This window comes from Ochotona princeps, chromosome 24 (genome assembly GCF_030435755.1).
Source record: "Ochotona princeps isolate mOchPri1 chromosome 24, mOchPri1.hap1, whole genome shotgun sequence".
NCBI lineage: Eukaryota > Metazoa > Chordata > Mammalia > Lagomorpha > Ochotonidae > Ochotona > Ochotona princeps.
In genome coordinates, this window is record NC_080855.1 from 27,029,999 (window position 1) to 27,046,992 (window position 16,994).

Here is a 16,994-nt window from a genome sequence, read left to right on the forward strand (position 1 = left end):
TTCCCGTGTTCCTGCTAGCAAGTGGCATCACCTCCAACACAGTCACTCCTGCCAGGGCCCCTAATCCCCTAGCTTCTGGCTGTCTTCCCTCCAGAGGGTGTCAGTTACATCCTCTTCTCTGCATGCCGGCTTCCATCTCTATCCCAGCAACCGTGCAGGCAGCAGAAGGTTTGGGCTGCAGGTGCTCCGGTGACTTCCATGGTACAGGTGGCCAGGCCCACTCAGCTCAACTCAGCTCAGCTCACATCACTCCTTGTTCAAGCCTGCCTTCCCCACAGGTCTGGTCCCAGTGCCCTGCATACACACACCAGGTCTCAGTGCCCAACACTCATACGTGTACCCACACATGGTGATAACAAGCTAGAAGCCCCCCCAGGACTGGTCCAGATGCAGTGTGGTTCTCTGAATATTTAAGGGCCATGGTTGGCAGCACCGCTAGCTGTACTCAGCCCCTCGCTTCTTGTTCCTAGTCCTTGCCTCAACACCTGCCACGAAGCAGAAGCCCCATGAGGGCTTGCCACAGGAGTGCATATGTCCCCGGTCCAGGTCGTTTCTTCACAGAGTCCTTTGTTTCACTCAGACGTTGATGGTTCCCTCCAACCTGAGGGTACCTCTTCCCACAGAGGGCACTGTGAGATGCCACCCATTGGATGAGAACATGGTCTTCCACAGCCCTGGCCCTTCTTCACTTCAGGGTCACTAGGAAGCTGTTCCCACCAGGTAGATGTTTGTAGACACTTGGCATTCAGGCTGTGGCACACCACATGTGCCTCAGTTTATGTGACTGGTGCTTGGTGTCCAAAATCTATCTGGTGCCACTAGCTTTGTCCACCCAGACCAGAGTGTGAGTGAGGTCCCCCCACCCTACCCCCACAGAGTTGCATCATCTCCACCCCTCCCTCTTCTTTATCTTCCAAGCATTATTATTCCTACTACTACCACCACCCCACCCCACCCCTGCTGCCATGTTAAAGATGCTGGATAGCACTGAAATGAGTGTAGCAGTGCTGACCCGTCACTGGCTGGCCAAATCCTCGGAATGGCTCACCTAGCCAAAACTCCAGATTCCCAGTCCTCCTCACCTACCACAAGGCCGCCATCCTGCCTCACTCAGTGTTGATGGGCTTCTCGGTGATGTGTTGGCAATGTCCGGCTTTAGCCCAACTGTGCTGGTCCTCCACACTGCTGGCCACCATCTCCCTGATGCTGACTTGGGCAGCACCGGGGGCTATCCTACTCCTCACTCCCACTGTGTGTCCAGAAGGGCACTGGACCCTGGGGAGAGAACAGCCATTAAGGGCTCTGCCCCTGGGGGCTCTACAGAGACTGCAGGGTGTGTGGGTGCGAACAAGCAGTGACACAAACTGAGCAGTGCCACCCGCACCTCTCACTGGGCGACAGGCCAAGAGATAATGATGACTGAGCAGATGGGTGGCACCTGCCAGGGACAGCTTCTGCCCAAAGAGAAGACTGTGTGAGGGGCCAGGACAGGAGGGAAGCCAGCAGGTGGGTGAGCCACGAGGCACGGGGGGCTTCAGCAGCCAGAAGAGGAGAGGCCTGGGAGTGACCACAAGCTGTAGCATTAACACTGGGACACCTGCACAAGTCCAGAGACACGACTGGTAGTCACCAGGTCACACTGGATGCAGACCTGCAGCAGGGTTGTTGTTGGCTCACCTCATTGCTCAGGAGCTCCACCGAAGGCTTTGTGACTTATTCTAACAGGAACTCCTCATCAGTGGGTCTTGGTTCAGATGTGTGCGCTCAATAGGGCATCTCTGCTACAGCTAGGACAAGAGATCAGAAAGGGGTCCAGAGGATGTAGGGAGACCCCTGCAGAGGGAGCCACTTGGTTTTAGGAACTAGGAGTGAAGCCTGACAAGAACTGGACAGAGATGAGCAGCGTGAGGCGGAGGAGCTGACTTCCAGATCCAGCGAGGAGGCTGATGAAGGCATTGAGGGCAATGCCCACTCAGGGCTCACCCAACGTGGGCTTCCTCCCTTGGCCTGGAAATCCATCCTGGTTGACATGGCCTCATCTAGGTTACACAGCTGAAAGGAAGATGTTGAGGACAAAGTGTCCCACTCCTCGTTCTGTACCTGTCCCCACTCACCATGCTGCAGAGGGCCATTGGCCTCTCGTCCACGCTGCCGAGGTCAGAGCAGCCTGATGCTTAGATTCCCACAGTCAGTTACAGTTTGCATCACGAATGTCAAGGGCTTCGTCTGGCAGATGTATCGTGAGACACCTGCACGTGCCCCAGTTGTTTTCCTTTGGATGCACCTGTGCTCACTTTGGCAGCCAATATACTTAAAAAATCAGCACACCAGTAATTGGGATTTATTGATCCACTGATGATTAGCTACCTTAGGCACCACATCATAACAACTGGCCATATTATGTGTTGACAAGGCTGCCCAGGCAGGGCACAACCCCCAGATGGGGCATTCCCTAGTAAAGTGGCCAGCAAGAACAGAGCTATGCCACCCCCACCGGGCTTGAGGAAAAGCTCCAAATATGCTGAGGTCACGTTCACACTCTCCCTTGTCCAGCTCTTCCAACAATCCATCTCCCACCAGGTCCTATAGCATGTACCCAAGAAAGATGCGAGTGCCTGGGAGTCTTGGCTGCTGGTCTCTCTCAGGTGGTGGGAGCTATTCAGTTCTCTCCTGCCCCCGCCCCCCACCCCAGCCATACTTAAACAGATAACGTGAGCCGCCTCCTTGCCTTACAATAATACCGTGAGAAATAAGTGTCTCCACTGTAAAAGCACAACCTTCCCAGACAGCTGGAAGTGTTCTGGAATGATCTCTGTCAGGCTCCCGCGTTGCCACGTCCGGAGAAGAGCTGTGACGCACGCATGCTCTGCTGGCCGTGGAGCCTGCGTGGGCGGCCTGCTCTCACTGCTTGCTCACAGTGAGCGCTGCCTTTATCCCCGCCATCCGTGGAGGGGGTAGCATAATCATTCAAAGGGTCCAATTGCACATCCAGGTTGCTGTGTAACCCTTGGGAATGTGTCACAAAGAACTCCATCATCTGAGTGCCTTGGCAGTGCTATTTTGCATAAGCTCCTAATGAGATTGGCACGATGTTGGAGCCAGTGCCCGTGCCCGGGGGAGCTCGGGCACTAGTGCTATGTGTGTTAGGGAACACCTCCTTGCGTAGCATCATCGCTCACTCCCTGACCTCTCTCGGTAGCCCCCATGTAAAAGTCATATTTTCCCCCCTCGCTGAGATGTGGTTCAGTTTTTACAGACTCAAACCCTTCAGCAGTGCCTGGAAGGGTTTATTTTAGGATTTAAATCTTAGGAAGCGCTTTACCAGTGGCGTAAAATATTCATGAACTCACAAAATACTGTTAGAACTGTGTGTCTCGGCACCAAACATCTCCCTTCCTTGTCGTAGGAGAATGACCCCCAGGTTGGGAATTACCGGGATTCTGGTGGTGGGAAGGAACCCAGTGGGGCCGGTTCAATTCCAGAGCCTGCCTCCAAACACCTGGGTAGGTTCTGGCAGATGTGTGCATAGAGGTGCAGGGCGACCTCCCCACCTGCCAGATGTCCCATAAGCTTCGCGTTTGGGGAGCCACAGAGTCCTGGAGTGTCGTTATTTCTGAGCACAGCTTCTTCATACAGCAGCAGCCTGGGCTTTGTGCCCATAGCATTCAAGAGGAGATGGATGCTTGGAGGTTAAAACGTGAAAATTCAGAAGCACTCTATTCCTCTGTCTCCTCTGTCTGCCCCTTGCTTAGGATTCCATAGGCAGACTCCTTGGGCCAAGTGGCGAAATCTCGCCGTTTTGTTGGAAATGCCCCTCTTGTTTGTCATACTAAAAATGGCATTGGCATGGCCCTGGCTGCAGAAACATGGCCACCACAGCCTGGCTCTCAGGGGACACACTGTTCCACGTGTTTCTGGTCCTAGAACTGAAGTTTACCCGATAGAGCCAAGACCCCCTCTAAATTTCCAGTTTCCAGGAACGAAGCCTTTTCGGTTGTCTTGCTAAAAGTCAGCCACAGACAGCAAAATAGGAGCTAGACTGCTCTAAGGAATGAAACCTGTGGGTTGTGGGATATACTGCATCCTGCTTGGCCAGAGGTCCCCGACCCGGAGCTGGTCCCGCAAACAGCCATGGAGCAATGGACAGTTACACACTCGGGGCATTGGAAACTGGACAGGGGAAGACAGGTTAGCAGACGCATTGGGGCCTGAGCAGCCTGCCACGTGGTCCGCCGCACACTTGCAGACTGGGCAAGGGGCTGCAAAGGTTTCAAGGGAGGTGAGTGCAGTGGGATTGGCCTTGGGGCACCCCGCCTCTGCCTCTCCAGTGCTGCCCTTCTGCTCTTCCCCCTCCACCCCTCTGCCCAAGAGCACCAGAACTTCCTGGCTGTGATTGGGGGCCTGGTCCTTGGTGTCCTGCGTGGCGAGGTGTGGTGCCTCGTCCCCCTTTCTGCCATGGTCGGGTGGTCCTGGCACACTGTGTATCTAGACAGCTTTTCATCAGTCGCTCATCAGCATGCTAATTGCCATATGACTAATTATGCCCTGAATTCCAGTTGATTTTCTTAATGAGACAGCTGGGTTAATTATGTAATTGTGTGATTACATTAGCCTGGAGTGCCCTGGCGAAAAGGCGCGTCTGCCATGCTGTGATGTCATTGCCGGGCCAGTGCCACAACAGCCACATTCATCCCCCGGGGCTGGCGATGGGAATCAGGCCCGCACCCGCAGAGCTCTCTGTGTAGACCCAGGCCTTGGGCTTATTAAGAAGGGGCTTTCCAGTCCTTGCAGGATGTAGCGACATCACTCACCACAACCCTGCCTACTCCTCCTCCGTGCAGCCCAGTCCGAAGCCCATCTGCCAGCCCCAACATGGCTGCCCGTGGAGTGTGGGGCATGCCTCACTTCTTTCCACCCCACCCACCCACCCACACCACAAGTGTGAGCGCTAGCTGAGCATGGCATCCTTTCTGCATAGTGGTGCGGGGAACCCCAGAGGGGCAGCGTGAGGGACTAGCCCAGGCTTTCTTTTTCCCTGTGCCATGTAGGGACAGACTAATACCATCTTCCTGCTCTTGGGCACCCCTTTACACACACACACACACCCCTGATTGCCTGCAGAAATCCACACTTGACCAATTTCAGCAGCAGCCACTGCTCTTCATCGCAGCAGCCTGCCAAGCCCACTCCTCACCTGTTCATACTTTACTCCATTGACTTTCTCTGGAATTCCAGCTGCCCGTGAGACAGTCCATCCCCACTGCTCCCTGACCCCAGGCCCTCTGGAGATGGCCAGTGGCATCCCCATTGGTACACTGCTTTGGCCACGAGCTGAGAAGTCCTGTGACCCAGCCTCCAGACTATGGACCAGGCCCCCAGTCACAGCCAGGGAGTTCTCATGCTCCTGGGCGGGGCGGGGGGTGGGGTAGCAGGACAGAGCTAGAGAGGCAGAGGCGGGATGCCTTCTTTTCTCCAAGTGGAAGCTCAGGAATCTATCTTCGCCCCACTGTGTGTGAGGGCATGCTTTGTATGGTTTCTGCTGCTCAAAATTCCTCAGGACCGTGCATGGTGCTGTGGACATGCACTGGTGAGGGATGGCGCACGCACCTGCCCTGCACTTGTTGAGTGGAGTGTTCCAGAAAAACCGGGTCAGGCTGTTTAATCGTGTTCTTCAGTCCTGCTGTATCCATAATGATTTTGTGTCCAATTTTTCTATTAATGAATGTGATAGGAGTTCCAAAGTATTCAACCACTATTATGGATTTTTCTTGTCACTTTCTGCCCTGTGCGTTTTGAAGCTTTGTTCTGCAGGGTGTATACCTAAAGGCTTTAGGATGGTTGTATCTTTTCCGGGATTTGTTATTTCCGGTAATATTTTTTGTACTACAGTTTTCTTTGACATTCCTGTTGGCACTCCAGCTTTTCTTTCAGTTAGGATTTTCATCTTTTTTTAATCCACCTTTTTTTCTTTCCTTTTTTAAAGACTTATTTTATTTGTTTGAAAGGCAGAGTTATAGTGAGAGAAAGGAGAGACGGACAGATCGTCCATGCTCTGGTTCACTCCCTAGATAACTGTAGCAGCCGAGGTGGACCAGACCAGAGCCAGGAGCTCCATAAAGTCCCCGATGTGGGTGCAGGAGCGTAAGCACCCATGTCAGCCTCCACTGGGCCCGCAGTGGAACAGCCAGGACGCAAACCCGCACCCATACGGGAGCTGGCATTGTCGGTGGCAGCTTATTCCACTACTCCAACAACACCAGGCTCTCATCTTTTTTTATTCCTATCTTTTACTGTTAACTGATCTGTTTCTTCATGTTTAAGTTATATTTTTTATAAATAGATGTGTTTTCTATTCTTATAAATTCTGACAGTCTGCCTCTTAACTAGATTGTTGTAATTATGGATAAAACTGACTGTATATCTACCATCTTACTACTTGTAAGTCAGTATACGATCTTAACCTTCTTTTTCCTCAGCCATCTCCCCTGTTGCATTTTTTTTCCTTCTTTCATTTAGCTACTTCTGTGTTATCTCCCCATTATCAATTATTTTCTTTGGGCTTACTTTATACCCCATCATGAACTCAGCACATTGTTTTTTGGGGTTTTTTTAAAGATTTTTAAAAAATTTTTTATAGGAAAGGTATATATATATATAGAGAGAGAAGGAGATATGGAGAGAAAGATCTTCCCTCCACTGGGTCACTCCCCAAGTGGCCATAGTGGCCAGAGTTGAGCCGATCCAAAGCCAGTAGCTTCTTCCGGGTCTCCCACATGGGTGCAGGATCCCAAAGCTTTGGGCCATTTTCTACTACTTTTCCGGGTCATAAGCAGGGAGCTGGATGGGAGGTGGAGTAGGCAGGACACGAACCGACGCCCACATGGGATCCCAGTGTGTGCAAGGCGAGGATTTAGCCATGGAGCCATTGCGCCAGCCCAAGTCTGGACTACCTTTTACTCTGAAGTCTTAACTGCAGTGTGGCTCTCCTGGTGTCCTTCCTCGATGGCCTCCTCCTCTGTGGAGAGGGCAACTTGGTTGTAACACCAGAGCCTGTCACCCTCAGCCTCTGAGGGATGTTCAGTTCACGCTGTCCTTGTAGTTCCTTGCTCAGCCTTGTGGGGCGTCACCCCATGCACACACACCTTTGCTTTCAGCAGCCAGCCATAGGATCCCCCTATGCAGCCTCCATGCTGGTCCCTCTCCTGGTCAGTTCTCTGGCCGGCTGTGTTCCGTCCTTCTCAGCCCAGGAAGGTCATCATACTTATTTCAGATTCCCCCTTCCTGTGCTGCGTGGCCCAAAACACGCTTCCTGTCCAAGTCAAAATGACTGCAGGGCTCACCTTGCTGGTTCCACTTCTCTCAGGGTGGCAGGGTGGTGTGGCTGCTGTGGGGGTGGGGGGGTGGGGCCAGGTGTCACAGTCCTTCTGCCAAGAGAAAGCCAGCAAACTCTTTGGGGGCTCAGGTACTTGCAGCTTTCTTGTCATATTCCTGTGGCTCATCTTACAAGAGTCCCATTCCTCAGATGGTTTCTTAGTAAAGGAGTTAAAAACCCAAGGCTTTTGCTGTGCCCTAGTAGGTTAAACCTCTGGCTGCTGTACTTCAGAGCCAGTTGCACGCTGGTGTGCTTGGGAAAGTAGCAGAGGATGGCCCAAGTGTTTGGAATGCTGCACCCATGTGGGAGACTAGAAAGAAGCTCCTGGCTCCTGGCTTCAAATAGGTTCAACTCCGGCCATTGTGGCTGTTTGAGTAGTGAAGCAGCAGAGGGAAGATCTCTGTCTCGCCTGTAACTGTAATCTGTCTTTCAAATAGTAAATAGATAAATAAGTCTTTTTTTATAAAAAGGAAGTAGGGCCCAGTGCAGTAGCCTAGCAACTAGGATCTCACCTTGAACACACTGGATCCCATGTGGGTGCTGGTTCTTGTCACAGCTGCCCCGCTTCCCATCTAGCTCCCTGTTTGTGGCCTGGGAAAACAGTCAAGGACAGTCCAAAGCCTTGGGACCCTGCACCCGTGTGGGAGACCCAAAGGAAGCTCCTGACTCTTGGCTTTGGATCAGCTCAGCTCCAGCCATTGCTGCCGCTTGGAAAGATGGTGGAGTGAACCAGAGGATGGAAGATCTTCCTCTCTGTCTCTCCTCCTCTCTCTGTATGTCTGACTTTCCAATAAAAAATAAATAAAATAAAAATTTTTGAAAAGGAATTAGAAGTTGAAAGCCCTGTGCTAGATCTATCCTATTTCAGCTGCTGTTTTCAGCTCTAGAATCCTTCTGGGTTCTTCTTCATACCTGTTTTTCTGCTTATTGTGTACATGTTTTTCTTTACATCCTTGGCTGTGGACTCCTGCCTCTGACCACTCCTGTTGCCCTCCACTGCAGCCATGGCTATGCCATGTTTGCACTCCCGCTGGAGCTTGGCCCTGGCAGCTCTGCCGGGGTGAATCCTTACAGTGCCCCCTCCATCCCATGCCACCCACTCAGAGAAGCCTTTGCCAACGCACTGCCCGCTGGAGCTTGGCCCTGGCAGCTGCCTCTGCTGGGGTGAATCCTTGCGGTGCCCCCTCCATCCCATGACACCTGCTCAGAGAGGCCTTTACCTATCCACTCCTCTTCCTGCCCGTGGCTCTCTGAGGCACCACATGCTATTTCTCCTGCATGGCAGCACTTGAGTGTCCTGCTTGTTTTGATTTTGCCTCCTGTCCGTCTCCCTCACTTCACAGGCACGTTAAGCTTCCAGAAGGACAGATTTTGTCCCGCTCAGCACCCTGGCTCCTCAGCACTTCCCGCCGGCCTGTGGTCACTGGCTCTGAGGGGAGAGCCTGCGTCAGACCCTCTTGTTTGACCGTGTCTGGCACTCATCTTTCTGGCCCTCCTGCCTGCTACAACACACATGCGCGCTGCCTACCACACCATCTCCATGGGTCTAAGTTGTGTGTATCCATTAGGCTCACATGTCACTGCTTCCTTAAACAACAAGCAGCAGTTGCTCTCTCTTGCACTTCCCATGGTCAGCGTGGCTTCTCTGTCCTTGACTTTGGCCATGCAGGTGCCGTCCTGCCCCCTAGAAGCAGCCTCCGGGCAGCTGGTGTTGGGCCTGAGGCTTCCTTGTGCTCTTTCCGCTCTTAGCTGTCTTCAGATGCACAAACACTCAGCAGTGTGTCAACACCACTGCCTCGACCATTCCCCCACACCAGCATGCAGCCCAGGAGCGGCAGGCTCAGCCGGTCATCTGCATGTGTCAGGAGCTGTGCCATGCAGGTTTGCACAAGGAATGGATCACCTGGCCTCACGTGACTGTATGTGCTTTGACTGTACCATGGCGCGTCTCAACGCCTACCCCAGGCCCTTCACCAGAGCAAGGAACAGCTCAGGAAATGCTTGGCAAGTGCATTTCCGAGGAGATGGTGGAATTTGGCTGGCTGCCGAATCAAAAAGTAGAATCCTTAATGGGCACTTGGTAGACCTGTCTGCGCTCTCCCTGTCCCCAGTGAGGTGCCAGCCAGTTCCTGACACAGCACAGGGCATCAGGGCAGCCTCTCCTGGCCCCAGACTGCGCTGCCATGTTACGACACTTAAGGAATGGTGCTGGAGAAACTCTAACAGCAGCGCTGTTGTTGCTTGTAATTATCTTCTGAGTCCTGTTGTTGCACAAGGGAACCATAGACTACCTCAAGGAGTGTTTTAGGAATTATCTGTTAGCTCATCATAAAACACCTTGCAGGGGTTGCAAAGGCCTGCCAGTGGCATAGGAGGAAGCAGGCAGGACAGGACTGGGGATCCTTGTATGTTGCTGTTTTACACCTGGGCGTGTCCTCTCGCCTCACCCTAATGGAGCTGCTGAGATCGGAGGCTTCTGGCATTCCGAAGAAGACCTAACAATACTTGTGTGGGGTTTAAACGGCATTGGAAATCATTAACGAGACAGCAAGCTATGATTTCCCCAGATTAACATGCAGGTTGGGGTTTGGCCTGCCGGAACCCATTGTTTTGGTCTCCAGCTCCAACTTGCTCAAGTCATTATATTGTCATGCAGTAATTAGCCGTTCCTTTAATACAAGTAATAAAAATTAAGCCTGAGAGGTACTTTTGCAGTGTCTTCGGCAGATCCCAAAACAATATTCAGATGCTGTGGGCGTTGAGTCATCCGACTGGACTCAAGTTTGAGGCTTAACTGTGTGGAGATGTCTGCACGTTGAATCGGTTCATTATTCTGTGACCAGTTTTGCTGCCCAGGCATTAGCCTTTAATCGTGGTAAATTAAATATCGATGCCATGATGAATCTTTACGAGATTGCCAGAGTTTTCATTTATAGTATAATACTCGGAAAATGTGTCTAGAAGTCTGGTAACACATAATGCATGTGTTATTTTTATGTCAATTGGATTTCTTTGCTGAACTGCAGGAGGAGGGTTTTTTTGTTTGTTTGTTTTTTGTTTTAATTCAAAGCTGATCTAGTGGACCGTGACTCTAACAGCAATGGACAGGAACCATAGTTGACAGAAATTTTAAGGAGTTACACAATTCTAGCTTAGCTCTTTAAAGTTGCTGTTTGTGGGCCCGGCACTGTAGCCTAGCAGCTGAAGTTCTCGCCTTGAATGCGCCAGGATCCCATATGGGCACCAGTTCTAAGCCCAGCAGCTTCCTGCTTGTGGCCTGGGAAAGCAGTCGATCACAGCCCAAAGCCTTGGGACCCTGCACCCGCGTGGGAGATTAGGAAAGAAGTTCCAGGCTCCTGGCTTCGGGTTGGCTCAACACTGGCCATTTTGGCCATTTGGGGAGCGAATCATCGGCTATAAGATATTCCTCTCTGTCTCTCCTCCTCTCTATATGTATCTGACTTTCCAGTAAAAATAAATAAGTGTTAGAGAGAGAAAAAGAAGAAGAGGAAGAGAAAAAGAAAGAAAAAAAGATGCTGTTTGTATCGGCAGCAGTACCAGAAAGAATTCGTGAGCAAATGCTGCTAGAACTTCTTACTTGTGGCGCAAGTTTCCCTGCCTGGCCTCTGTGTGGAGTCCACATCACGATCTCAGCCACACAGAAGGCTGCGGGCTTGCAGTCCGATCCCTACCAAAACAGAAGCCTAAGCACAAGTATTTGACCTAGTGTCTAAGACACCTGCCTTCCACATCCAAGTCCTCAATCCAGTACCTGGCTCCTGCCCCATGATCCAGCGTGCAGCTAATACAGACCCTGGGAGGCAGCAGGTGGGGGTTCCAGGAATTGGGTTGCTCCCAGCTTCAGCCCTGGCTGCTGCATGCAATTGGGAAATGAACTAATCATAGGAACAATACACTTTCATACTCACTCTCTCGCTTGCCTCTCAAATTAGAAAGAGAAAACTTTAAATAAAATAGCACCTAGCATGTTCTGAGAAATTTAGGATTACAACCTCTGCTGACAAAGAACCATGTTGCCCAAAATAGCTGTTGAAATCTAATGTAACATAAATATTGCAATTTGGGGTAAAATAATACTGGAGAGTGGGGCATGCGAAAGTGAGGCAGGGATAAACTGTGTATACAAGCAGAGTAAATGCCTGGCAGCCAGCGTTGCACCGGAGGGACCGAGTTGGTGTGAAGCCCCAGCCCCCGGCTCCGCTGCCATCGTCCTCGACACATCCCAGCGTCTGCCTCTTGTAAACTCTGCAGAGAAATTGGCACCCCAACGCGTTCCTGGCTCCCGGTGGCCGCACTCACAGAGGCACGGGAGACCCAGCCCATGCTTCCAAGAACCGAGGGTGGTCTAAAAAATTAATGACTCTGGCATTTGGAAATTAAGTGAGCTCTTGAATATATCCCCCTGTTGATCCACCACCATGCTTGGTGTTTAGCATTCCTCCACTGGAGCCCAAAGTTCTGCAGCCGCCTCCCAAGTGATGCTGGCGCCCACACCAGGAACATGAGCCATCGATCTCTCTATGCCTCGTAGACTTGGGCGTGCCCATGCTCTGTCAGAGCCCTGAGACTTCCAGAGGAATTGCTCCATGGGTGCCTAGCAGGTGTATTGTGATGGCCCGCTGGGTAGCAGAAGGGAAAAGACAGAACAGAATAGAATGAAATCTCTCCATCTTTGCCAAGTTAGTGGTGAAGCCCGTGGCTAAGAGTCAGTCTCCTGAATCCCATATGTGCCATCTGACTCGGGGTCATAGTCTGATTTCCTAGAAGTAAAGGTGACAGCAGACACCATTCCAGGCTGGCTGCAAGACTGCTAGAGACTGGCCCAGACACTACTCTGCGCATAGCTCTGTTGCCTGTGTTAAAGTCAAGAGTGCGGCAGGCATGCTGGGACGTGCTGGGGCACCCATGCTACCTCTGTAGGGTTCTCTGGTCTGGAGATCAGCAGCTGCCTACCCCTTCCTCAGTAAGGGACCATGATGCAGGCTGGCTTGTCATAAGGCCCAGGAGTTTGTGGTCTCTGTACCCTCTGCCCAGCCAGAACCCTAAGCTTCTCCAAGCTTTTGTGTCTACTGCTCTGACAGTCTCCTTCTCAGAATCCTTGTCGGGCTCAAATGAGAAACTATCAGTAAGCGTGAACTCCAGGTTCTAGAATGCTCCCAGAGTGAATCTGGGTTACTTCCAACTTCATAATTTTGGGAACTTTGGACTCCCAGATACGTTCCCTCCCAGGGTTCAGCCTTAGAGGTGCAGCTGAGTTTCCTGGGGCTCCCTCTCTAGCTGCCGCCCACACCACTACCCGCAGCCATCCTTATCAGATCAAAGGATGAAAAACATTAAAGTGTGTTGCATCACCCTGCGCCGCAGCCACTGGCAAATGCCTGTGAACCCCACAGCTATTCCCACCCTGTTTTTACAAACAGGGGCACCTGGGATGTGCCCCACATTTGCAAAGCGGCACAGGAGCGTCCCTGAGGCAGCCTAGTCTGGGGGCAGGGGGAGGAAGGGGCTCTGGGGAGCTTGCTGGACCTGGCTGAGTTCATGGGCACCAGCATAAGGGGGCACACCCGCATCAGAGTGGGGTGACTGACGTGTACCTGCCTCTATTGCAGACCCCGTGCCAGCTCTGGACCTTGGCCAGCAGCTCCAGCTCAAAGTTCAGCGCCTGCACGATATTGAGACGGAAAATCAGAAGCTTAGGGAAACCCTGGAAGAGTACAACAAGGAGTTTGCCGAGGTGAAAAACCAAGGTAGGTGGAAGACGTCTGCTTTGCGTCCCTCCGCCCTGCCTCTCCATGTTTCTCTCCGTGTTCATGGCTCGCAAGGGCAGGGTGAGGCCGAGCATGGTCGTTAAAGAGAGGCAAGGAGAATGCTCCCTGCTTGGGAAGCGATGCCTTTCCTCCGCACTGTGGCCATGTCAGGTAAAACTAGCGGTCACTCCAAGAATGCCCCTCTTGCATCACCACAGGCTGCAATGTGCCTGTGCCGGCAGCCAGCACCTGTCAGAGAGCCAGCCAGGGATTTCAGTATCACGAATGCATAATCATCATGTCACACACACACGTGTGCTAAAAAGATGGTACGTGGAGGCCCCAGGGCAAGCTCTTCAGTGCACTTCTACCACCTAGGGACCTTCTGAGATGCCCAGCAATATCCTGAACACAGGCCAACCCCACTTCAGAGACCTTATCAGGCCCAGACTGCGTACACCCTGGGAGGAGCTTGGATATGCCGCGGGGCCAGCTACTATCCATGTGTCCTGGTGCCCAGAGTCCTGGCTGGACAGGGTGGTGCTGGTGTCCTGTTTCTGCCACCCTTCTGCCCCACAGTCAGGCTCAAGAGTGACATTCAGGGCCCAGGGTAATAGCCTAGTGTTTAAATACTCACCTTGCAGCCAGGATCCCACGTGGGAGCCAGTTTGTATTTCGGCTGCTCCACTTCCCATTCAGCTCCCTGCTTGTGGCCTGAGGAAACAGTCTAGGACAGCCCACCTTGGGACCCTGTACCCAGGTGGGAAATCTTGAAGAGGCTCCAGGCTCCTGACTTAGGGATTAGCTTATCTCCGGCTGTTGTGGCCACTTGGGGAGGGAACCAATGAATTAGAGATCTTTCCTTCTGTCTCTCCTTCTCTGTAAATCTGCCTTTCTAATAATTAAATAAAATTTTAGGAAAAAAAAAAAAAAAAGAGTGACATGCAGACCCAAGACCCCAGCTCTGCCCTAACACCACCTGGTCCACCTCTCTCCCTTTGATGAGGAAGGCCTAGTGTGGTAACTTCTCTCCAAGGTTTTGCACTTGTTAGCCATTGAACTGACCACGTGGGCATCGATGCCCTATCAGCAGTTCAGGCCTGGACCAGTCCAGGGGTGTGCAGGTGGAGGTGAGTCACAACACCTGTTCCCCTCCCAGGTCTCCCTGTCACCATGGCTGGAGCCTTTCTGTCAGGTGCCCCCCACCCTGCCTCACTGGCTCTGCCCCTTCACCCGTTGGTGCCTATGGAGCACAAGAAACCCAACCTGGCCTTGAGCAGTGCACACAAAGGGCCTTTCAGCCCACAGAGTCGTGTAGGGGTGTCTGCAGGAAGATGCAGGTTCAGGGCTCCTGACCTGGAACTCCCTGCTGGTCTGAGTTAGGCCCTGCCTTATCTATCACCTCTGCTTTGGTGTTTGGGATTGGACCTGTGAGCACGCTGTGTTAGGGCTGGGGCCAAGCACTTGGTAGACCTGGGCTTTCCCAGGTAGCCCCGCCTCCTGAGGGAGCCTTGGCCACACAGCCCTGAGCATCGCAGAACTCCTTCACCACCCAGCATGGCTGCGCCAGGCCATGGCTCCCTCACTCCCATCCAGGATACTTCTGGGCCACAGGCCATGGGCCAAGCCTCTCCTCCAAAGCCTTGCCTCATCTGCTCTGCACACATGGCTCACATCCACAGCCCGGGCCTGGGGAAGGCATACCTCACAGCCCCTGTTTCAGGGTAGATCCTTGCGAGCAGAGGAGATGCAGGCTTCATCTTCAGATACCCAGGAGATGGCCCAAACCCTGCTCCCTGCAAGGAAGGACTGATGTTCACACTACTGCTTGAGGACTCTTCCCTCAACAGAGGACTAACTCGACACTCAGCACTTGCATTGTGTTGTATTTTACCATTGATTCCTACCCCACCTCTGCTTTTTTCTTCTTTTCTTTCTTTTTTTTGAATCATACTGGAGAGTTCATGGCCCTTCTTCCCAGCAAAACCCATCGATCCTCCCTAGCCTACGCATTTAAAGTTCAATTTAACATTTAGGGAGTAAGAGGTCTCCGAAGGGACTCCAGGCCATTGATTTTGTGTCGGAACGGAAGAGCTAAAGTTGCAGACGCACAGTCCCCCTAGCGCAGGCAAGCCTCGTGTGTGTGTGCGTGTGTGTGTGTCTGCACGGCTGTGGGGATGCCGTGCTTCTCTGACATGGCTTCAGCTTTTTTTTTTTTTTTCCCTTTCTGCAGAGGTTACGATCAAAGCACTCAAAGAGAAAATCCGGGACTACGAACAGACCCTGAAGAACCAGGCCGAAGTCATCGCTCTGGAGAAGGAGCAGAAGTTACAAAATGATTTCGCAGAGAAGGAGAGGTGAGAACATGTGCGCGTAGCATGACAGAATCCACAGGCCCTGAGCCAGGGCCATGAACAGAAATCCCCCAGGCCCTGGGGCCAGTTGGAGTGTGAGACAAGAAAGGATCCCTTGGTTCTTCCCTTGGGATATCCCCTGGGGTGTAAGGCGCAGGTCTCTGCCTGCTGCTGAGAGCAGTCCAGTCAGTGGTCAGTGGCCAGGGGGTGTCTGCCACAGCCCTGTGGTCTACAGACAAGCACAGTATATGTGTGGCTAACAAGTGGCACATGGCAGTCGAGATGAGCAAGAAAGGTGTCTCCCAGTGCGTGTCCTTCCAGGAAGCCCTGAGTTCCACGTGAATGTCCTGTGTCTGTATGTGCATTTTGATGGTCAGTATCACACATGTATGTGCATGTAGACACATGCACATGTGCGTACACACACACATAGTCTTAGGGTCTGGTACCATGACTTCACAGTGCCTTGTGCATTGACGAGTTGGCGTATAGTCTCTCTAAGCTGATAACCCACAGTCTGAAATGCAATGAAACCCCAAATGCTTTTATTGACCTCACCACCCAGACAAAGGGATCAAGTGGCTGGGTCCTGCCTGCTCGTCAGGGAGCCCAGATGATTGAGTTCCTATAATCCTGGCTCCTGCCTCACCCAGCTCTGGCTGTTAGAAGTCTTTTGGGGGAGTGAACCAGTGAATGAAAGAGCTCTCCTTTTCTCCTTCACTCCCTTTCAAATAAAATCATACAGGAAAAGTTTTTTGTTTTCAGGTAAGAGGCACTCAGCCAGTGAAGTCTGCAGTCACCCCCAAATCAACGCCAGTGTGGTCCCAGCCATTCCAGATACGGGACTCCACCCGTATCAGTTGGATATGCTAATGCATCTGAGAGCCAAATTCTAGTGGCCAACTCACCCAAAACTTTGCTCACAAGTACAAGTTGGTTTTTCATGATTGCGTGATGGTTTGAGAGAAACTAGATTCCTTATTTAAAAAAAAAAAAATGTAAGGACCATGAAATTTTTTTTTAAAGATTTGTTCTATTTTTATTACAAAGTCAGATATACAGAGAGGAGGAAAGATAGAGAGGAAGTAGAGCTGCCGGGATTAGAACCAGCGACCATATGGGATCCCGGCGCATTCTAGGCGAGGACCTTAGCCACTAGGCCACGTCGCCGGGCCCAGGACCATGAAATTTGCCAACTCTAGTATAAACTGGATTTTTCAGAACTCCTTGGTTCAATTGAAATATGAAAATGTTTGCCCAAACAGAAAAAACTGTGCACATTGTTACAGTGTGTGTACTTGATATGGTGCTGGATGGGGTGCAGTTTTGTCATGCTGCATTCAGCTGGTGCTGTGTGCCCAGTGCCCATGTGTTAGAACTTTACCAGCCACTCTTGTCATCCAGTGCCTGTGACAGAGCAGTCTCTGTTCAGAGGGAACGACCAGGCCCCAGGTGAGGTGCCCACAGGGCTTTCAAAGACGATCAAACCCAGACAGGAGC

General features: G+C 51.9%; 1 protein-coding gene across 10 annotated transcripts in view; it reads left to right on the top strand.

The window, feature by feature from the left end:
- Positions 1-16,994, top strand: part of CUX1 (cut like homeobox 1) — a 298,816-nt gene that overhangs the window by 174,197 nt on the left and 107,625 nt on the right. For all 10 annotated transcript variants that reach the window (XM_058681024.1, XM_058681025.1, XM_058681026.1 and 7 more), the window contains exons 5-6: positions 13,003-13,140; positions 15,374-15,497. In XM_058681024.1, the coding sequence (XP_058537007.1) occupies positions 13,003-13,140; positions 15,374-15,497 (262 nt within the window). The remainder of the gene's footprint in view (positions 1-13,002; positions 13,141-15,373; positions 15,498-16,994) is intronic.